Genomic DNA, 23703 nt, shown 5'->3' on the forward strand with positions numbered 1-23703 from the left:
ACGCAGCTTACAAATGTGTTTACCTATGATGCGCGATGTGATGTAGGCAATGTCCAGCTCCCCTTTTGTGTACCTGAAAAAGAGAAAGAAATTCATTTTAAATCATACATATTATGTAGTCCAATATTAAAAAATATTCCAAATATTTTCACATTTACACAGAATGTAGTCGACCTACTGTACTGTCCTTTTTTGAAATGTACTTGCACATAATTTGTGGAATTCAACAGTATTATTCTCCCACTTTAGTATAACTAACAGCTTTTAGGATTGTGAAAGATAATGACCAACCTCCTTTGACTTGAATGACTAAAATAGAATGTATGGATGACATCTGATTTGGCCTTTTGCTTAGATTACATGTGGCCAACAGCGTCAAAGCTCACAAAGCTGTGCACATGCAGGCATAGTGAGTGGGGAGAGGTTTAAACAGAAGCTCACACACTCTGGTGCTTTAACTGAGTCTCTACTCTCTAGTGACCAAAACACACACAATGTACGTGATTCTCTACATGCAGATGAAGACAATCTCCTCTACATGTCCCTCTAGTGGACCTGGTGAGCAGTTGTTCTAATATTATCTGAGCCGTGGGGAAGATTTTGGTATCAGCATTTTCAAATTGTATCATGTTCTCCCAATTTAGCCAAACAATCATATCTATGTAACAGAGATCAATGACGTAGCTGGACTAGTTTCTTGTGTCTGTTTATACAAAGACTGTCAATGTAATAGAGTTGTGATGTGAGCTTGTGACCAGGTTGTTAAACAGCAGGTGATGTGAGGAAAGAACATAGAGTACATGTGCATGTTAGCTGCCACGGTAATCACAAATAAACCCAAAGAAATTAGAATTAAACATAAATAAACAGAGTCCACACACACACAGGGCCCTGATGAAATGAATCCTTCTGTATCAGCAATGCACTGGCTATTTGGCACAATGAACCCACATGAATAATTCAGCAAGGAGAGGTGTGAGAGACAGAGAGACGAGAGGAAAGGAGAGGAGAGGAGAGGAAAGATTAAGATTAGTCAAATGTGTGTGTGCGCATGCGTGCGTGTGTGTGAAATGTTTCCTCATAGTGCTGCTGTGTCAGCACCTCAGACAGACACCGGTGTTGTTGTTGTACCCACAGAGGAAATATTTGTTTCAATGTGTGTCTCTGTTGCCTGTGTCATTAATGTTGTAAGCGTTTTCTTTCCATCTTCCCCAAACTCCCTTCCCCATTTCCGGTCGATGGCCTGCCGTTTACAGCGAAGAATTTACCCGACTCTTCACTGTTGCAGGACAGGACATATCTATGAAAACCCGGCCTTGATACACACTCTGTTCCTGTTTGTCTGGCGAGGAAAGGAGACGAGGAGAGAGGAGAGGATGAGTGCGGGAGCAGCATCAGTCTTTGCAGGACGGAGACAATAAAGTCAATTTTTCTCAGTTTGATTCAGCGACAGATTCTGTGTGTTTCTATGTGTTCACAGAAAACGGTGTCCATAAACCAGCAGCAAAACACATGGACCGGATTACACTGACTGACTGGACTGGACTTTGTTTACCTTTGTGAGTAGACAGAGGGATTTCTTTCTTTTTTGTTCATTCCTTATTTCTTTCCTTTCAGTCCCCTCTTTTCAATGGTTCTGTCTCTTCTTTCATCCAATTTTCACCCAATTGCTTCCCTGCTTGGCGTCCCTTCACTCTCTCCCTCTTTCTTTCCTCCTTCATTTCTTTCCATCCTTCTTCATTTCTTAAAAGTTTTCCTTTTGTTCTTTCATTCCTTTGTTCTTTCATCTCCTTTTTCTGTTCTACTTCACTTATTGCTTTGCTCCTTACGTCCCTTCATTCCATCCTTTGTTTTCATTCCAGTCCCTTTCTTTCCCTTTCTGTACTTTAATCTACAGTAGAATGTATACGTAACTTGGATTTTCAGAACTTCACCTGTGTTTTAGTTTAATTTCTACTGAAACTTTCTCGTCAATTTGTGTAAAAGTTGGACGATTTTCCTCACAATGTTCAAAATTATTAGTGTTTTAGTGCAACCAGCAGGGGGCGTCACAGCCACTTCAGCCTCAAATACAGTGTGTGAAGTTCTCCTTTCACTCAGTGTCTCCACCTGCACCACACACACACCTGCACAGACGTTTGAATAACTTTTATTAAGTTTTCTATTAATATAAATTTTAAACGTTGGCTGATTCTTGACACTTTAACCTGCTAAATTTATTATAAGTTTTCATTTATAATTCACATTTGTAAGTATTGTATTTCGTGTCCTTTTATAGATATGCATTAAAGGTCAGGTCGATCAAACTAAATGTGCGAGTTTGGAAGATCACTTACAAACATTAGCTTGTTTTTATGGTCGAGGACTAAAACCAGAAGCATCAGCTTCTACCGCATCAGTTTGAAAGAGCAGTGGACAAAACTGCTTCTTCTTCTCTGGGGTTTTAACAGCAGTTTGTATCTATGATGTTGCTTTACTGCCATCTTCTGGATGGAAATAAATAAGGAAACACTCCCCACTGTGTCTTATCCCTGACAAATCTGACAAATCTGCAGAAACCACGTTTCCCCCTCATCAACATGAAGCAGAGTCTCCAACATCGAGTGAAATCGTTGTCAGCAATAAATGAATCTGCTTAACGACTAGATGATGTCACGTCTGTGTGACATGAAATTAACTCTTGTGGGTGACATTTGGACTGAATGAAACTCTCATATTATGATGAAAATAAATTAACAAAGTTAAAAGCCACATCGGTGTCGAGTCTCAGTGTGTACGAGAGGAACTTTAATAGCTGCCAGCGTGTGGCACTGATCATCCGAGCACATCAGCATAGAGTAGTGAGACTCAATATGTCACCACCACGCAGTGTGTACGTGTGTGTCTGTGTGTCTGTGTCTAGTACAGAGCCCCCTTTGTGCTGCCCTGTGCAGATGCCTGTGCACAAACACACTGGGACAACTGAGCTGTGCCAGACTCTGCTGCCTCTCTTCTCCTCCTTCTAGAGCTCATTTTAGGTTCAGTGGCTGCAACAACATTCAGTTTACCAGTGACGTATACATGATCATACAATAAATATCTTTTACAGGATGAAAATATCATTCATATATATATATATAGCATATGTCTGAATAATATAATATGACACATCACAATATTCTGTAGATGCATTTCTTAAATGTAACTTTGTAGTGGATCTGTTTTTCACAGTTACATTAAGCTGGTTGTCGGCTTGATTTGTAAATGTGGGTCACAGTCACTGAGCTGTGGCGCTGGCACTTTGGTAAATTACGAGTGAAACAAGGACATTTTCCAAACTCAATGACAAATTATGTCTTTTGTCCTCTGAGACCATCCACAAAGACTTATGGGTGAAGCTCTTAATCACATGATATACACACAAATGTAATGGAATAATACTAAAGCAAAGAAGAGCTGAATGATCGCACCTTTTGATTCAGCTACTGTATCCATATAATGTGAGCCTTAGGTTCATTGTTAAAGTAAAATCATTGGTTATAAAATAAAACATTCCAAATCCAACATTTCTGTTAACTATAGACTTCATAATTTTCTAGTAATTTAATGATAAACATGGTGCTGTTGTTGGCAATTACAGCAAAGAAAATAACACCAGAGTTTGTACTGATATTGCTGGAAAACATGCATTTCAACCATTACACATAATTTAAAACAAAAGCCCTTATCCAAACAGTACAAAGATCTATGTGCCTGAATAAAGACGTCACTTACGTGGCAACCTGATGCATGACCTTGGTCGATGTGTCCTTCAGCGTGTCCTTCAGGTTGTCCTTGAAGTTGCTGAAGAACTTCCCAGCTCCTCCTTTCACCATATCAAACAGTCCTCCTCCGTAATTTGCATCCATATCTGGGAATCACATCAGCCAATTCAGTTAATTTCAGTTAAATTCATCCACAACATTGAGGCCACTGACTGGTAATAAAAAGCAGGACTACTATTACTGTTAAAACGTACAGTGTGTGGGTGTGTCTTGCCAAATATGAATGATTAAAAAATGCTGCTTGTTTAAAATGATGTCAAATTCAGGAACATTCTCTGCTCTGTAACACTGGGGTGACATGTCCACTGGAGGAGACAAACCAGAGCTTTTTGAATCAAGACAAAGACATCTCATCTGTTTGTTCAGATTTCAGCCTTGCGACGAAGTCTGGAATGGTCAAACTTACTTTGACTCTGTCTTCATTGGCTAAGGCTACGGTTTACTCTGAGTTTGTACACATTGCACGAGAACACTACAATCATACTTATTCATCCATCCATCTTCTACCACGCAGGGTGGGGCGAAAGGTGGGGTACACCCTGGAGGATGAGCAAAGAGGTGAGAGAGGCAGCCCTGGCAGTGTGGAGTTGCTCAGTGACAGCAAGAAATCCTCAAATGATTGGATAAAACCCGCCTAAACTAAGCTAACAGTGAGTTTAAATGACTCCACCTGTAAGGTACAACTATTAAAACAAACACCACTACTGACATTTTCATACCTTGCAACCCTCACTTGACCTCAGGCCTTATTTTGTTTTTCATATCCTAGTCCTCGGCTTTTTTGGGGTGTGTTAATCTTAATTTATCTGTGGAACACTTCTGGCCTCATCCATTCACAATTCACTTGGCAACACCTACATGAAACAAGTAAAGCCCCCAACATTTTAAATAATTGTTTTATGTTTGTCAACCATTTTCCTTTTTTCCCCAGGCATGCCGCTGTAACGCACAGCCCTCCATCCTTTCCCCTCCCATCCCCTCTGTCACTGCACAGTTTTCGCAATTTCATCAGCTCCATCGTCAAGCATCTGGACTCTGTGGGGATTTGACGAGTTGCGATCGGGACCAGATGCCTTCTATCGCGATGTCTCCCCACTGAGTACGAGAGCCAAAGACACAATAAAGACTTCATCTGTAACTAATACATATTCCCGTTCACTTGCTGGTCCCGATTGAAACAGACATGTAAGTATAATAATGAGGCTTGATGGGCTGCGCCTTGGTGTGGCATAGACACCGATAACCTGGACTATAGATACTGCTGCTGCTGATGACACAAGGACTTTATGATTAATCATCTACTATACAGCTTAACCAGAGAAGAATTACACTGCTTTGAAAGCATGATAATCTAATACAGGACGTGAACGTGGTGAGACATTGATTCAAGCTCTGACAAACTGATGGTTTCATGTATATATACATTTTATTTTAATGATCATGAAACTACCTCTTCCACTTGGCGTTTGCATGTTCTCCCTGTGTGTGTGTGCAGGTTCTCCGGTTTCCTCCCACAGTGCAAAAACATGTAATATGGGGATTAGGTAAAGTAGACACTCTAAATTGACCGTAGGTGTGAGAGTGGATGGTTATTTGTCTCTATATGTGGCCCTGTGATGGACTGGTGAACTGTCCAGGATGTACCCCGCTTATCTCGACCCTCATTGTGGAGGATAGAGCGGTAGAAGATGGATGTATGCAACTACCTTTAAGAGAGATTCATTTTAGTTTTAATTACATGATTTTATGTTCAAACTTTTCTCCTAATTGGGTGCTGAAAGCTCAATATTATAATTTGCGAAAACAAAACTGTCTGATTGGCTTCATTGTTGACATTTATTATTCAAATCTCATAATAATAATTACATAAGCTCTCCGTGAGATGTGCACTGTCCTGAAATCCCATCGTGCGCAAACAAGTTAATGGATTTCTTTACTCTCTCTGATTACACTTTTGTTTTAACAGTCTCCAGTCACCCTCATGTGGAGCATAAAGCAGTAGACAATGAATGAATGCAACTAGTTTGTAAATAAATTTCCACTAACAAGCTTAAGTACAAAATTTGAACTTGTAACACAGCAGCCAGTTCCTGTCAAGACCATCTGTAAACTTTTTTTTCAAAACACTCACTCATCTTCTACCGCTTTATCCTCTACTCTCACACTTACAATTAAGGTCAATTTAGAGTGGCCAATTTACCTAATCCCCAAATCTGCATGGTTTTAGACTGTGGGAGGAAACCAGAAAGGAAGGAAAACCCATGCACACAGAACATGCAAAGTCTATGCTCTTGTTCCAACCGTTCTTCTTGCTGCAAAGGCAACAGTGTAAACCACTACTTTTCAAATACACTTACATTAAACATAATTTCCAGTAATTCAATATGGATAAGATTTGACACAATGACAGTTTCAACAATCATCATTTGATTCACGGTATAAATAAACCGGACTTTTACTCTGCATGTTAAAGCTGACGCGCTTTGTTTTTCTCTACATTCCTCTGCATATCTGTGTGAATCTGCTTCTCTGTTAGTCTGTTAGTCGGTCTATGTGTCAGTGACCAGATGGATGTGGGAGGGAGCAGCCTGGTTAGACGGCTACAGTAACAAAATCTCTGCACATACAGTGTTACAGATACCGGGAGAGGTTCACATACACAGCAGGGCTGAACAATTCTTCGAAATGTTATCGAAATCGCAGGAGGTGCAACATTTGTTAAAGCCAAAATGTCATTTGAGATTAATTATTGTCTTCATCTATGCACATCTTACTCCACAGACCTCACAGATCTGCACAGATATCACAAGTTTTTCCAGTGAAAAGTTGAATAATGATGTCAAAATTGACCACTCCCTCTGATATCGCGAATCGTATCGCAATTAGATATTTATTCAAAATCGTTCAGCCCTAATATACAGACACATTCAGGTAGTACAGTCGCAGACAGACAGACTGACCTCCAACGAAACGTAACTATGGTTCGTACACCCATAGGTACGTTTTTAAAATACACACCTCCTAGATGTAGACTCAATAACAGCAATCTGGTACATAAACCTATCTATGGGTCAATGGAGGACAGGTTGCAGACAGACAGAGCAAAACATAGGCATAGTGTTAGCTCAAGGCCTTTCTATAAAGATCAATGATTCCTTTGAACGTGTCTCCCTCCTTCCAGAGTGCCAACCTTTACCCTTTTCTCCTCTTCCTCTCAAATCCAGGTTTTTATGAATGGCACAGATGGATATCATAGACAGGAACAGGCACACATGTACATCAAAACAAGCAGCCTGGCACAGTCCACAAAGCTATCTGACACTATACCCCCGGACACACACACACACACACTCTCTACCCCCACCATCAACCAACCCCAATCCCCTTCCCTCACTGACCCTCCCGCCCTCCTCCTCCTCCTCCTCCTCCTCCATCTTCTTTTGTTTCACACAAATGTTCATCCCTGGAGGCGTGCTAACTCCACAGAACACTGCAGTGAGGTAAACACGGGGCAGAGACATGCAGACACAAGCCTCACCTTTAGTTACTGCATGTTGCCATTATTATTATTATTATTATTATGGCTCAATTCAATAAAGCACTTCAAGGAATTTGCCATCAGATTAGCGATAAACAGATGGACAGGACCACGCGCCATTACCGACGAAGATGATGTTTGTTATTGAGCCAACAGTCTATCATTCATGGTTGAAAACTTGAAAACATATACCTTTACAATCTATATGGAAGTAGTTGGATATTCCTCAACATTGACCAATTCCATATGTTATATGTTTCAATATTTACAGTCACTAGTGTTAAAACATAAGCTGGTATGGACCTTCAAAATAAACGTCAAAGACCTTTTAAAGCATATAAAATACACAGAATACACATTTCCTTCCATATGTTATATATTATGTTAACATATGGGCACGACAGTATGTATTACATTAAACATCAGCCTATGTTGACCTGCAAAATAAAGTAAATGTCAAAATACATTTGGATATTTAACTAACATAAACAGATTAAGTCTAGTAAATGCATTAGTATTCTTTCCCCAGCAGTAATAACACACACACATGTATATACAACAATATAATTATTTGAGATTACTTATAATAATAGTATAAATTGTGCTTGCAGGGACCCATAGTGCTTCCATCCAGGTATGTCTGGGAGCCACTAGAGAAGTTTCCAGTGGGTGCATACACACATACATGCATTTTTACTTTAATTATTTGCAGTCACACATAATCTGACCAGATATTAGTCATACTTAATCTGAATAGAGCCATTGTCGGTGCGTGGACTCTTACCTGAGCTGTCCATGGTGCTGCAGTCTTCCTCTCTCAGCGGGCCTATCTTCGCTCCCTGCAGGTTGTTGTTCGCAGCTGTGGAGGCTCCGTGTGCACCGCTGCTGCTGCCGCTGTTGCCGCTGCCGCTACCACTGCCGCTGCTGCTGCCGCCTCTGCCGACACTGAAGCTTTCTCCAGGGCTATCGACCAACTGCAAAGATTCATAGCCATCGTAACTGGTCTTTTTCTTGTAGGCCCCCAGCAAGCTCATTACCGAAGGAAGGGCACAGAAAACGGGGGGAATTAAAGACAAAAGAAGCCCCAGAAGACGCGCTGTAATAGTCTCTGCACCATGTAGGCGCCGCCACCACAACCACAGCCGCTGCTGCTGATGCTATTGCTGCTACTGTAGCCTACAGCCTGTGCTACTACTACAACTGCTGCTGCTACTGCTGCTGCTACTGAGTACACCACATGTCCGAGCAGGAGAGCACGACCAGTCTCATAAGAGATATTCCGAATGTTCTCCTCCTCTCTCCCTCTCTGTGTGTCTCTGTGTATCGCCGCCCGTTTTCCTCAGCACCGCATTTTTACGACACTGCTGCTGCTGCTGCTGCTCCTGTGTCCCAGTCTGACTAAATAAGGGAAATCCGCACCCCAACAGTCCTCTAATGTTATTGGTGCATCTATTATTCACACAGTCACTGAGTTGTCAGTGTGAGGGTATACTGGGTATGTATGTGAAACTGGACTATTTTTATTTTAAAAACAATAAAATACAGCAATGTAACTGGGGGTTAACCCCCAGACAACAATGTCTGGTTCCCAAATGTTGTGGGAGCGTCACCTTTTGGTTGTGGGAACGTTCCCTGTAGACAATTTTGTCTGGGATACAGGGATAATGGTATCTAAAAAATGTAATGAAGCTTATTGAAATACAAACACACAAACCTCCAGACAACGTTTTCAGAACGTTCTCTTTTTTAATACAACCAAACGGGAACGTTTCAGCTTTTAGGCTCCTACCTAAGCTGAGACAACATTTCTTTGAATGTTGTGTGTAAGTAGGGTTAACACTGCAAGTCACATCGTAAATTCACAGTCCAACAGCGATGTTATGGGATTGTATATTACAGTCCATATTGTTCCTTCTGTGAGTTTTAATTTGCTTCCACAACAAATGGGCCAACAAATATTTGGCTTTTTTTTTCCTTTAATGGTCCAGTATGGAAGAGTATTAGAGCCAGAAATAAGACCCCTGTTCGAAGGCAACAAATACCAACCATTTTATATATATTTAAAGTGACAAAAACACAAAATATTGAAATCCTGCCCAAATTAAAAATCCTTTAAAAAACCTTTAAATGTGAATTAAATCTGTTTCACAAACCACTTCATTCTCACAGTTGACCAAAATAACTGTCCGACACATTATGACATGACAGGTGCTATCTGCACAATAACAGCGTCTTGTATTATTGGAGGCACAGAAGATGAAGCGTGATTAAACTCTCTGTAGCATCTATTTAAATAACAAGTCCCAAGTGACTGTGCTTAAATTAAGACACTCTAAAAAGCTCCTCCTGCTCCAGAATGACCTGCTTTTTTTCATCATAAATATAATATATGGTCAACTGTGAGACTACAGTTCTATCACAGAGAGTTTTGCATGTTTATAATCTTTACATTATATTAAAAACCCATCCATAGATTTGCAATTCTAGCTGCTCATTATTTTAATTTAATTTAATATTTTTATTAATTTTTTATTTATTTTTTAAACTCCCAATTTTTCAGTTATGACCCACGGACCAAGCAGGACAAAACACTGTCCACTGATGGCATGGTTCCTTCCTTGGCCTTGTCTCCCTAGCAACGGACACCCTGCATGGTTCTGAAAAGAGGACATGAGCCTGGGAAACTCTTTTTTTGGGGGGGAGCAGGCGGCTCAAAGCACAGTGTGAACGGAATGTCCATTAGGGAGGAAAAGCTGGACCCTGCCACAACCGGACGCAACATGCTCCCGCTCCATTCTTGTGATTGAGCTTCCTGTCTTGTTCCTGACCATGCCTACTAATATTTGCCCTTTGATGCCCTCATGGTACGTGTTTATCATACAGAAAGTACATTATCACTGCCACAACACGGCAACACAGTTGATCAAACTCTTTGATTGTTGCCTGGTGGTTAAAGGGGCGATTTGGAAGAAATGTATTATATTAAGTCATAAAATCAGCCTGATATGTCATTGGAGATAATATAATACTAGCTTCATTTATAACAATTGTACAACATCAAAAATGTCAGATTGATGGACTGTGAGCAGCTACTGAGCAGCACTCCGAGGAGAAATGGGGGTTTGGGAACCTTGCTCAGGGGTACACCAGCACTCTGACCTGGTGGGGACTCGAACAAGCAACCCTCCAGTTACAAGGTAAGTTCCCTTTCCACTTATCCATTTATATAAATAAAGGGTATGTGAATAGAGCGTTTTAAATTGAGTGTACACTACTAGTTACTTTCAAGCTAAATATAGCCATCAACTTTTTTTAACTATTTAATTGCAACTATATGTTAAAAAGAAAACATTTGATGCATTTCATTGACATACAATTGTAAACATTAAGTTTATGTATATATTTTGGGTCATTTTGAACGTTTTAGGTTCATTGAGCAATTATCAGTTATAAGTTATTAACTAATAATAAAAAATAATATGTTGGTTGTTACTGTAATGTAGGCTGCTAGATCTGTACAAGGTTTTCAGCAAAACTGGTTTTCTGAAGGTCTGCGTTTGTGTACAAAACAAAACAGAGAAAGACAGCTGAACTGAAAGCTGCCGTGTGTAACTTATTACTATATACAAATATATAACATTTGTTACTACAGTGTTACGTTGACACTAGCAGTGTTTTGGGGACAGAAGTTTCACAGTGGAACTTTCAGAGTGATTTCACCTGTTCACAGACGGCCTTGTCTTTTTGTTTTTTACCACCAGAAAGCACATTAATGATTATCCCACATCCTCATAACTGTTAAACTGGGGTTAGAGTTGAACTGTTAAAAGATCAGCTGCAAGTACTCACCTGACAATATAGTGGACTTAAATTCAGTCTGTGAGACTTTTATTTTTATACATCTGTTAACCTGAACAGCAACTTAAACAAATGCATCGACACAGCTTTCTTTAGTGGTCTATATGCAAACTGAAAACATCAACATGATTGAACACTACCCAACACATTTACTGACAACATAAAACAGCACACTCCTACTTTTACTATTAAAAAATAGAAACATTAGATTTGATGTTTAAGTCACACTTCAACGCTCTAAAACCTCATGGATGACATGAAAAGCCAAACCTCCTTTACTCTGGAGCTAAAGGTGAATGTGATCAGAACATGAAACCTCTCCAAGCTGCGTTAAGCTGCTCACGTGACACGCGTGACGACGACGGTGACGTAACCGCGCGCTATTGGACAACAGAGACAACACAGAGCTGTCCCTCTCAACCTACACTATTCATCATCCCGTGGCGGATGATGAAGAAGACGGTCAACATAGATGTAACAGGGATGTCTGCGTGTTTTTCACACACATGTCTTCTTCAAATGTGACTCATAAAACAGGTGTCACGCGCCTTTAAATGTTTTCTCCAGCGTGCCATCAGCTGACAAGAAAACCTTGACACTCGTCCGCTTCACTGAGCATCGATATCGACACGACATCAGCGCAGAGAATGTGTTATTAATGACGTGTAAAAACAACAAAAGCTAACTCGACAGCTCTGACACAAAATAATCGAAATAAATGATGTCATTGGTGATGCTCGCAGGCACGCGCGCGCGTCGACGGATCATCAGATCAAGGCCCCGGAGCGCGGACACAAGTTTGACATTTATGTCCAATAAATGTGGACATAAATGTGTCAGTGTCGTCCTGTAGCAGGTGCGTAATGGATGACCGGAAGTAGAATTTCCAGAGATATTATGTAACACACACACACACACACACATCACGATGCCCTCAAACATGGATTCAGGTGCGAGTCCATACAAACATCTCCGTTATTAAATAAGCAAATAAATAAGCAAATCGTGCGGGTGACAGTACCTTGCAGAGCGCTGTCTATCATCCTTCCAGGAGCGCAGTGTTGTGCTGTGGTGGTGATGCTCTGTGAACCCCGGCTACGCTCACACATACACACACACACACATATATATATATATATATATATATATATATATATATGTATATATACACACATACACACACACACACACACACACGCCGACCTTTGATTCAATGATTAAAGGTCAAAGCTTTAAACCTCCTCACTCACTGTCTGACCCGCAGCTGTGCGGACATTTACAGAGGCAGCAGCGGGGCTACGCTGTTATCCTCACACAGAATAATCTCATTTTGCCGAATGAGCAACAAACGAGTTACCGCGATGGCGAGTCGTAGATCTGTAGAAGATGTGGATGAGCACGCGCGGAGGTGTGGATGGTTCAGTGGGGAAGTGCGCCGCTCAGCGCATTCATCCATCCATCCATCCTGCCTGCCTGCAGCGCTCAGTGAGGTAAAACCTGGAGTGGACTTCAAACATGTTAACCTGGAAGCACCAGGGCCGACCCAAGCCTTTATGGGGCCTTAAGGTGAATTTGATTCGGCTCTCACCACAATTTGACTCTCACCACCTAAGAGTAGCCAGCAGAGGTGGAAAGTAATGGTACAGATACGTCCACAGAGCAGAGGACAAATTTGAGAAACCTTGAAAACGCCTTGAAAATTAATCCTTATTTAAAGTTACAAAACGGCAGAGCACTGATTCCCACATCAGAGGTCCCCATAACAAGACACTGATCATGACATGATGAGAGCAATAACATGACATTCAGCTGCAGTTCAGTTGTTGCACATACTGTAGTCAACACTAGGTGACAACACTGTGGTCTAGACTGCACCACAGATCCATGTGTGTGTGCATGTGCACACTCTGTGTGCATGCACCATCTGTCTAAAGATAAACACAGCTGATGTGTGTGTGTGTGTGTAATCCGTGGCACGGTTTATTTACAGATCTACAGAGAGGAGGATTAGGCCACAAAGATGAAGAAGGCGCTGACAATGTATTCATGTCCCACACTGAGCCAATAGTGTCAGAGCAGGTGAGCTGAGTTCAAGTTTGCACTCCGTGCTCTGTCCATTCCTGTTTTCCATTTTTGTGGTTGTAACTGAGAAAGAAAGATAGAAAGAAGATAGATTATACATTCTGGTGTGTATAATAATGCTTAGATTTCCTGTATTTGCTTCTCGTTTACTGCATGTTGGAAGAGAGAAGTGATGTTAAAAACATCTGTACTGATCAAAGTATTAGAACAAAAATAGAACAAAGTATATATATATATATATACAGTACTGTGCAAAGGTTTCAGGCACCACCAGCTTTGTTGTTTTTTCTCTCCGTCAAATTCTGTGATCATTGGAATTTGGAATGAAGTGATGCGACTTAAAGCTGGTCTTATTTATTAGTGAGCTGTCAATGAGTTTAACTCATGCAACATGTGTATGTAATGCTCAAGCATGTCTTGAATAAACCTGGCGTCATAGTTTTTTACAGCAGATATTTCTTTAAATGAAATAGTAGGACAAACACAGGATTTACCAGTATCATTAATTAAGGTTTCCACTCCAGTATTAACAGAGCTGTGTTATGTTCAAGTGTAAGGGTAGATCATGCTAAATACTTGACACCTGTAGAGGATGGGGTTTTCTTTCTGATTTTTTTTTTTTAAACAACAAAAAAGCGCATATTTTCTGGATGTGTTCCAGTAAAGTGAAATAGAAATAATTATCCTCTATTGTCGTTATAGCATTACTAAAACAACAAATCTAATGGTGGCCTAAGACTTTTGCACAGTACTGTATGTATATATATATATATATATTTATATATATATATATATATATATGTACATATATATATATATATTTGTCTTTTGCTGCTGCCTGTCATGGCCCTGATTCTTAATCTCAAGACAACTATCAACTAAATCAGCTGATCACAAGGTGTTCGAGTGACTCTGTGACACATACAACTATCCACACGCAATGAGAAAATAGTTTTATTGTTTTTGGACTGTGACATGTTCCAACAGCATGGTATAAAAATAGGGAAGAAGGAAAAACCCCAAGTGTTGTTGCACAACAGCAGTGGGGTGTGGTCAGTATTCCTTTCTCTCCAACAAATGAATCGACAGTCAGACGCAGAATATAGTTGCTGATATTTTTTTTTATCCACCTGTAGTCTTCTTCTTCCTACTTCAGTCGTGTCAACTGTACATACAAACAACCCACAATCCTTGGACCATGTATCATGAGAACAAAACAATCATTCAAAATACTTTGATACCAGTAAAAAGGGATAGAAACATTAAACATTTTTATGTATGGTTGACAAATATCACAATATTTTTCTCTTAGTGAGCACAAAGCTTTAAAATGAAGTGAAAAAAGAAGTTGAAAAAAAAGTTTTAAAATCAGCAGCATACATTTGAACAATGATAAAACCATCACTTTGCACAAATACAGGAAAACTGTTTCTCTTTTATAAAGTTGTTTTTAATATAATCATTCATACATTTAAGACACTTGTATCAATGAGAGCTTCACCTCCATAAGTTTTTTAAATTGTAAAATTAGTGATAAATCACTTCCTCGTCCACAGTTTCTCTCTTTCTTTTTTTTACATTCTAAAAACAACATGAATCTCAAGGCAAACATTTTGGTGCATTTAATAAAGGAACGTAACAACACTGACGAGACTACGACGTGCACTCGTCCTCGTCCCAGCCAGAGTGTGCTGAAGAGCAGCTGCATGCAATTCTGCATGGCTGCATTTACATGTGTAACAGTTTAAGATAGAAATAAAATGAATGAAAAGGAAAAAGCAGGTTGATTTTGGTTTTATGTATCAGCACAAATACAGCGGTGTCAGTAAATCAACGAGTCTGAAATTTAAAAGCTGCGTTTAGACTGAAAATAAATTTTGTTGTGCGTATTCTACTCAGTAAAAACTACACTTCATCAGTTTCAGAAAATCATAGACGTAACAACTATATACACAAAATGATGCACTCTTGATAAATCTTTGCCTTTGGCTGGAGGCGTGGTGTTTTTGGGGTTATCTGTACGTGCGTTTCATTTAATTTTTGTTCAAATTTGGTAAAAAATATTCAGTGAATGAGCTGATTTGTATGAAAGAGTATTAGTGCCACATGTAAAAAATGTTTTAAAGAAAAAATAAAACGCCATCAATTTTGACTTTGATCTCAGAATTCTGACTTTTTCTTTAATCTCAGAATTCTGACTTTTTCTTTAATCTCAGAAGTCTGATTTTTTCTTTATTCTGACTTTAATCTCAGAATTCAGACTTTAATCTCAGAATTCAGACTTTAATCACAGAATTCAGACTTTTTCTTTAATCTCAGAATTCAGACTTTAATCTCAGAATTCGGACTTTTTCTTTAATCTCAGAATTCAGACTTTAATCTCAGAATTCAGACTTTAATCCCAGAATTCAGATTGTTTTCCTCAGAGTTCTGACATTAATTTACTTTAAGTTCTGACTTTTCCTTTCAATTTTTTTTACATGTGGCACTAATACTCCTCCGCAGCTTATATTGTCCAAACAAAGTCAAAACTACTGTGACCTACCTACCATACCTTTCTTTCTTTTTTGCATGATGAATACAATATCTCAGAAACAGTTTAAACAGGAATATTTTCCATTCTTAAATATGGAGGTAACAAACAGGTACATTCACTTCTCTTATTCACATCACTCACACTGTTCACGTCACCGGATCATTTGTGTTTGATCACTTTACTCACCCATGTAACAATCTACCTGTAGGAGCCATGTCTAATTTTTTATTCCCCCCCCCCCCAAACCACTAAGGAGTTGTATTTCATTTCTTACATTTTGCCTGAGGCTGACAGCGGCCCAGGGTCATGCTGGGTTATTTGAGGTCACCTGTCAATTTACTCAGATGTTGATGATTGAGAGGCAAACAGTTTTCTACTGTGCTCGGTTTATGTTTCGTTTTTGATTACTGGAAATGGGAAATAAGCAGACACTGGAAGAAAATCAATCGCTGATATCGTTTCAGACACTAAGGAAGAACCTGGTCGTGATTTATAACTGAATGCATGTAAAAACAAACAATCAGCAGCCAGTAGCGCCACAGTATAAGACTGAGTCGCTACACTACCAGCAACAGTGCAACCAACAGCTATAATCAAACACATACATATATTTTCAGACGTTAATAGGGAGACTCATTTCCTCACTCACTTTTTGCCCACACCCACTCCTTCTTCGCTCATTCTTTACTCACTCAGTGTGCACATAAACACCAACACACCACCTATCATTTCTGATAAACCACCTGGATGTTGAAAGAATCTCTCGATGCCAGTTGGCTATTGCGACATTCCCTCACTCATCTTTTACCGCTTTATCCTACACATGGGGGGGGGGGGGGGGGTTCAGCTGACATAGGGCGACACACCTACGCTCAATTTAGAGTGTTCAATTTGCCTAATCCCCAAATCTGCATGTTTTTGGTCTGTGGGAGGAAACCGGAGAACCCAGAGAAAACCCACACGCACACACGGGAGAACATGTAAACTCCATGCAGAAACAGAGTGGGTCACGAACCCAGGACTTTTTTTTACTGCAAAGCTAAGAGCGCTAACCACTACATCAACCGCGTGGCCCCTCGCTGTCACCACATTACCTCATGCAAATCTTTTGCTCGTGGTCACACATTTGCGCTCGAGTGACTGAAGCAAATGACAAGAACGTTCATATTCATGCAGGATTTGCTTCGCGCAAAAGGATTCACCCTGCGTTTAGAAATTGGAGGACAAAGGACAAAAGAAATGGTTTCCTGTAACTTTAAATATGTGCTTGATTTCGTGAAAGCAATGTGTGGGAATCAAATTTTGTACAAATAGTTGGCCTCTTGAATGTCAAACTCTTAAAGTTAATAAGAGCAGGCAGACAGAAACTGCATGACCAGAAGAGGCATACAAGCACTTTAAGCATTGAGCCTTACACAGATATTTTCTGATCATGAATTATATTTAGGTTTAAACAACTACAATATAAAAAGTTGAATGTGTGTATAAAGCCACTAGCCTTTTAAAAAAGTGCCTATTTTTTGATATAAAGAATCTTGACATCTCACTATGATTACATGTGATTCACAACAACCTGCTCTATTATTTGGTCGACAGCCCTTTCTTTCACAAAGAACAAACAAAAAAGGTGATTCATTGAGAAAGATACCGGCTGCCTATGGCTTTTGCTCAAGTCCATTTCTCTAAAACCCCGACATTAATGAACGAGCTGAAAACTGACGCTGAGACCAGCATTTAAAAAAACACCAACCCACTTCCTCTCAAGGCCACTTGATGTTTCCCTCCTCTCTCGTACGTCAGAGTACCGTCACGGTGTGTGAGTGTGGCACGTGTCTGACGGCTGTGTGTGCATCTTGGTGCTGAGGAGAGAGTTGATGTAAGGCCAAATCCGGTCTGTGTCTGTTCCTGAAAACGAGTGCAGGACGCCCCGAGACCTTTTATGAAGAAAGAAAGCAGAAAAAAAGAGGAAAAGCAGATTATGGAGATGGTTACAATAGTGAAGTTATTTATAACATGTTGTGTATTTACTGTTTCAGTCTTATATAAAGAACCTACTAGAATAAAAGTACAAGTATCTTACCAGAAAATGACTTTGGTAGAAGTTGAAGCCACTTGTTTATAATATTACTTAAGTAAAAGTCTTAAAGTGACATTTACTGTAGTATATCAAATGTGATTTTCTGACGTAAAATGTACTTCAGTTTTTAGAAGTAAAAGTATTAAAACAGTGAGGAGTAAGGATTGAGCCGTGGTAGCTCAGTGGTAGGGCGATTTGTCTTTCAACTGGAAGGTTGTGGGTTCTATTCCTGGCTCTGCTACTCTATATGTGTCCTTGAGCAAGACACTTAACCCCAAGTTGAATCGTTGAATGACCATTACCAACTCTTCTTCTTCTGACTTTATTTGGTAGTAAGATAGTTAGAGGAAATGTAGTAAATAACAAAGTACTTAGATATGTCAGTGTTGTACTTAAGTACAGTAACAAAGTATTTGTACTCTTTTAATTTACTTAAGTACAACCTTTTCGGTCAAAAGGTCAAGAATTGGCTGCAAGTTGTTGTTATTGAAGTTGTTGGAAATGACTGGTCAAAAACCAACATTACAAGTATTCACTCACTTGTACAAGTCTATGACAGGCTTGGCCACGTCCTTGTAGTGTCTCAGTCTGGCCATCAGGGCTTCTGGTTTGTCGTCGTCATGCTGGATCAGCGGCTCGCCAGTAATGTCGTCCTTACCCTGAGGAGGGCGACAGGTGGTCACACATGCAGCGAAGGCAATGAAGGGAAACGTCAGGATAAAGCACTAGAGTCTGATAGCAGAGGTGACCATAACACAAGATAAAAGAACGTATGGTGATAAACGGATAACACGTGTTTGTTTTTCCTTATCCCTTTAACTCCCGTATTCATGAACACACATTAGGAACAAGCACGGTCAATGAACTTCAAATAAAACAAGTCACCTCAGCCCCATCATATTGACATACTTGTTATGTCATAGTTTTAAGCGATTACACTCCCTGTATGTGTACACAGTTTCCACATCACGTGTGTGGGCTGCATACTGGACATACTTTCTCTTGTCGACTCATTGTGTGTCTGTTTTCATCTCCGTCCAGCCCTTTGTATATAATTAGAACACACGTAACTGCACTTTCTAGTAAAGCAAAATAATGTTGCTTAGTGTATCATTAAAATAGTCTGCAAAAATGACATAATAAGTAGCAGTTTGTTGTTGTATAAGGAGGGCGGGGCAGGGGGGCGAGGGTGTGCGAGGGTGTGCAAAATATTAAATCTAAACAGTTTCCAAACACTTGAAGGATCTGTGATTTTACAAAGAAATCTGCAAAAATGGCATGACGACTACTGTGAACCCTGTAACTACGTTATCACATCTACACAAGGTAGACTTCTGTGACCTGTGCTCGTGGCGGGTTGAAGCCCAAGTTGTAGACTCTGCCACTCGCTGGATGGATCCAGCGGTCGCTCAGTCTCTCTCTCAGGGTCTCGTACGGTATGTTGAGGCTGATGACCAAGTCCAGCTGATACAAGTTGTTCAAGGCCTGGGCCTGTGTCAGTGTCCGAGGGAAACCTAGAACCAAAAGAGCAGAAGGAATAGGGTGAATATTCTGGTAACGTAATCAACTTATACTGTAGCTCTAATGTCATCTGCTGTGCTGTTCTACTATGTCAGTACTCTACTTTTGAAGCCGTGAGAATCACATTGGTGTCCACTCATATGTGCTGTGCTTTATTGTCTGTTTTCCTCAAACATAGGAACATAATGGGCCACACGTTTGGACCTTTCTGCATGGAGTCTGCATGTTCTCCCCATGTGTGCTTGGGTTTTCTCCAGGTCCTCCGGTGTCCTCCCACAGTCCAAAAACGCGAGTGCGTGAGATGTTGAATGGTTATTTGTCTCTATTGGCCCTTTTTGCCAGTTTCACAATCTTTTCAAAGTGATGCTCATGTGCCAAAAAAGATAAAAGATGAAGTATTTCTTTAATTGTGAAGCACGAAATGCTCCTCTTTCTCATCTTGACGCAGTTTGCAGCTGATCGTCTGAGATTTTGCTTGAATAATAATTGCGATTTTTACGAAGTTTATTCTCGAAGGATATTAAAAAAAAAGGTTTGGCCCTTATACTCGTACCTTCGCTTAAAGTGCACTGAAACTTATTATTCTAAATGATTCTAAGGCTATGTTATTTTGTTTTTTAAAAACAAGTATGCACATGTACTAGCATAATTATTATGGGTAGGGTTCAGTGTCTGCCAGTAAACCCTATTAAATGTTACACAATGGACCTTTAAGCAGTTGTTGACATATTTCACAAAAAAATGGGTAGATACCCGGAACGTCCATGCAAAAAAAAGTCATGACAATTGCAAAAAATGGTGGTAAACATAAAAGAGAAGCAGAAGTAGAACTACTGGTATTTTGTTAGTCTTTAACTCCACTTTTCACACATGATATATATCAAATTTTGTGATTGACTCATTTCTCAGATATGTTTGCATGAAATCTAAATAAAAGGAAAAGAACAATCTGACATATTATAATCCACTAGCTACACACAGGGAGTCAGAATTCAGTGACTTATCTCTGGGATCAAGGTGAACGCCTGATCAATCATTCCTCAGCGTGGTGGATGTTTGTTGGCATGGAAAAAGTTAAAAAAAAAATTCAGGTCATTGTCTCCCAGAACCCACAGCACCTTTTGTGTGCTTGTTTGTTTGGATTAATCGCAGTTTGCTGTACATGTACATTAGGGTTTGTCTTCACTTTATTGCTTCCTTACATATTAGAGTGGAGAGTGGCCCGTCTGTAAAACGCTTCCTTTGTTTGATTAATAAAGAGCTGTGGAAAGTCTTTTAAACGCCGGAGCGTCACGTTACCACGACGTGAGTGGCTGCATCACGGCACCAATCAGTGGCTCATTGTACAGAGGCAGTAATGTACGAACAAGAATGACTCTATGCAAATCAATGTAATGACAGTCATGGGATTAACTCAATGAGCCTGACATATCAAATGTGTATGTGCGCGACCTTGAGTTCCACTCCCTCTCCTCTTGCTAAATGTGCTTGTTTGCGGGCCATGTCGTGTTTCAAGGTTTAAACTTGTTGAACACTAACCACTTTGTTTAACCAGTGCTTGGGCGTCTTATAATGTTTAACTGCACACCATGATCTCCAGGAACCAAACCAGATCTTCTACTTTTGCAGAAAGGTGTTAAATAAATTAATCTCAAAGGTGGTAATTTGAGACTTAACTTGTTTGACATGGCTGCAGGGACATCTTCTGTAATCTGATGACTGATTTACACTAAATCCTCCATTATTATTGTAATCTGAGTTGAGGGGATTCACAAACGTGCTGGTACTGGGCAGTGCTGTAATGTACAAAAACTAAAGTAACTTTTACCTTTACTCCACTACATTCCCTCTAACTAGCGTTACTACCAAATAAATCAGAAGAAGAGTTGGTAATGGTTTATATTCATATAGAGCTTCGAGTCTTGATGAGCTGCTTTACACTACAGTTTTACCATTCTCTCATTCACACACTGCAACATGGGGTTAAGTGTCTTGCTCAAGGACACATATAGACTAACAGAGCCAGAAACTGAACCCACAACCTTCCAGTTGAAAGAGAACTTGCCCTATGGCTCAATCCTAACTCCTCACTTTTTTTTTTTTATAAAAAACTCTTTCTGACATTTCATATCAGAAAATTACTTTTGATACTTAAATACAGTAAATGTCATATACTTTAAGGCTTTTAATTAAGTAATATTATAAAAAAAAAGTGACCACTTCTACCAAAGTAATTTTCCGGTAATAAACTGTACTCTGTATACTAAAAGTATCCCTTTAAGTACTTTATTCAGGACTGGTACTGAGCTCAGTGCGTCAGAGTAATTCCCTATTACTCACAGATGTGGAGTCACATTCTTTCACTCAGACTCCAGTTAAATGTATAAGGCTCTTTGAGAATTTGAGGTGTAATTTTCTGCCTCTCCAGCACTCCTTTGAGGTCTGTTTCACAGAGTCAGGGGTGTGGGGGTGGTACCTGCTGCAGCCAATCACTATTAAGGAGTGGATGGCAGTTCTGCCCATGATGACGCTGCATAATTAAAAACATACTCCCTCAAAACAAACAACTGGTGTGTGTGTGTGTGTACATAAGTGGTTTGTCATAGAGCACAGCACAGTGGAAGAATGCACCGAACACATAATACAAACACAAAAACACTGCTTCTCTTACCGTCCAGCAGCCAGCTGTGCCCGCTCACTTGCTCCAGTCTGGACAGCATCAGCCCAGTCATCACGTGGTCAGGCACTAGCATGCTTCTTTCCACATAGGACTTTACCAGCACACCTGCCTCTGACACACAACACACAGGTATAGAGATACAGGCGCTGCATATAATGACACACACAAAATGACTGGGAATAATTAAATGAGTTGTAGAATGACACCGTCCACCGATTTATGAATGTGTGAACTTGTTTCAAAAGAGAAGGAAATAGTAAACAAACGTGCTTCAATACGAGCAAACCACTGATTTGTGTCCTCTTGTCATTTTTGCATGACACAAGAATGAATCCCAACCTTGTTGTTAAAAAAAAAAGAAGTAAGTTTTACTCTGAATACATTTTAAACAAGCTACTTTTTTTTTAACTTTAACCTGAGTACATTTTTAGACCAGTACTTTTACTTAGTAAAATAGTGGTACTTTTACTTGCGTAGTACTCTTTCCACCTCTGGTTACAGCACACATGTTTTTACTTAGTACTTTTTATTTTTCATGACACATGCTGTGGATGTTTAAAGACACACACACACACTAGTTTACGGTGGTGTTTGAAGACATTGGACCATTCATTCAGTCTCAGAGTGAAACGGAATAACAAAATGTTTTTGTTGACATCCAGATGTCTTTGATAGAGGGAAGAACATTTTCCTGTGAAACTGGCAACAGCGGACCAAAAACTCCACACACCTCACACACAACCTCTCGTCTATTCTGCACTTTTTCCATCTTTTGTTTGAGTAATCCAAGTTAATGTACATGTATGATCACTGTAGTGGTAGTAAATAGAGCTAAAACACTGTGCTGGTGTAAATTGCACATATGCAGCACGGAAAATTACGCTGTTTGCACGACTTTTTCTCTCCCCCCCCCCCCCCCCCCGCAGACTCTTGTGCTCTTCCTGGTGTTGACTCCACAGCACTGATATTAGGATAACTGTGCTGTACATGGCTAAAAATGATGTCGCCTACCTGTTTTTGCTGCCATGCTTTCTCGTAGATAGTGACCACTAGACAGATACAGCAAGCCAAAGCTTTGCGCAATCCTCTTGGATATGGTTCCTTTCCCTGATCCTGGTGGACCCATGATAGCAGCTCTGAATAATTTAGCCATGTCGTCCTCTAAAACAGGCTGCTGCTGCTGCTGCTGCCGTTGTTGTTGTGTGTTTCGGGGGTTTCCTGTTTGTGAGAGCGACAGAGCTAAGTTGCCCACATGCAGTTGTGAGCAGTCTAACGGCTATAAAAGTGTTAAAGGCTCACAAACTAGTCGTGCCAAAGTCAATTTCAGCGTTATCTGTTCCGTCTACGGGTTTTTACGCAGAGCCAACTGTCTGTATACATTGGCACTGACGCGCTCGTATGCCGGAGCAACTCAAAAACGCCCTTTTCTCTTTTATCCCCCCCCCGGTTCAGCTGCTCTCAAGTTGGTATATTATTCACCCACGTCTATAAGAGCGGAGACTTTTCTCTGCGAATGAATGATTTAGTCTCCACTACGCCCTATTTCTCCGCGCTCATCATCCAAGAAAAATGCGGATGCCGATTTTGCACGAACGCCGCGGGGTAAAC

General features: G+C 40.1%; 2 protein-coding genes and 1 long non-coding RNA gene across 6 annotated transcripts in view; 1 reads left to right on the plus strand and 2 right to left on the minus strand.

Annotated features, from left to right (window-relative positions):
- dnajc6 (DnaJ (Hsp40) homolog, subfamily C, member 6) overlaps nt 1–12629 on the minus strand; it is a 29794-nt gene extending 17165 nt beyond the window's left edge. For 2 of the 4 annotated variants that reach the window (XM_058638213.1, XM_058638212.1), the window contains exons 1-3: nt 8126–8641; nt 3754–3889; nt 24–73 (exon numbers count right to left, since the gene is read on the minus strand). In XM_058638213.1, coding sequence (XP_058494196.1) covers nt 24–73; nt 3754–3889; nt 8126–8375 — 436 coding nt within the window. In that variant the 5' untranslated portion in view covers nt 8376–8641. Of the gene's footprint in view, nt 1–23; nt 74–1555; nt 1722–3753; nt 3890–8125; nt 8642–12220; nt 12295–12556 lie in introns of those variants that run through there. The other 2 variants (XM_058638214.1, XM_058638215.1) reach the window with 2 other exon arrangements.
- On the plus strand, nt 1162–6248 carry LOC131465495 (uncharacterized). Its single transcript, XR_009241318.1, has 3 exons — nt 1162–1559; nt 4318–4453; nt 4735–6248. It is a non-coding gene; the product is annotated as an uncharacterized LOC131465495 (long non-coding RNA).
- A 1590-nt stretch (nt 12630–14219) lies between the features above and the next one.
- On the minus strand, nt 14220–23634 carry ak4 (adenylate kinase 4). Its single transcript, XM_058639046.1, has 5 exons — nt 23107–23634; nt 22087–22206; nt 19236–19408; nt 18435–18553; nt 14220–17751 (listed from the first exon to the last, which is right to left on the minus strand). The coding sequence occupies exons 1-5, from the start codon at nt 23246–23248 to the stop codon at nt 17625–17627; spliced, it is 681 nt and encodes a 226-aa protein (XP_058495029.1). The 5' UTR covers nt 23249–23634; the 3' UTR covers nt 14220–17624.
- Between the last annotated feature and the right edge of the window lie 69 nt (nt 23635–23703).

The sequence above is a fragment of the Solea solea genome, chromosome 9 (assembly GCF_958295425.1).
Source record: "Solea solea chromosome 9, fSolSol10.1, whole genome shotgun sequence".
NCBI classification, from domain to species: domain Eukaryota; kingdom Metazoa; phylum Chordata; class Actinopteri; order Pleuronectiformes; family Soleidae; genus Solea; species Solea solea.

Excerpts from the sequence above, each read along its gene's own strand:
- ak4 (XM_058639046.1), bottom strand. The coding sequence starts at position 23,248 with ATGGCTAAATTATTCAGAGCTGCTATCATGGGTCCACCAGGATCAGGG. Across the intron at positions 22,207-23,106 it reads AAGCATGGCAGCAAAAACAG|AGGCAGGTGTGCTGGTAAAG; the intron begins GTAGGCGACATC and ends GTTGTGTGTCAG. Across the intron at positions 17,752-18,434 it reads CCTGTCATAGACTTGTACAA|GTCTCGGGGCGTCCTGCACT; the intron begins GTGAGTGAATAC and ends TCTTCATAAAAG.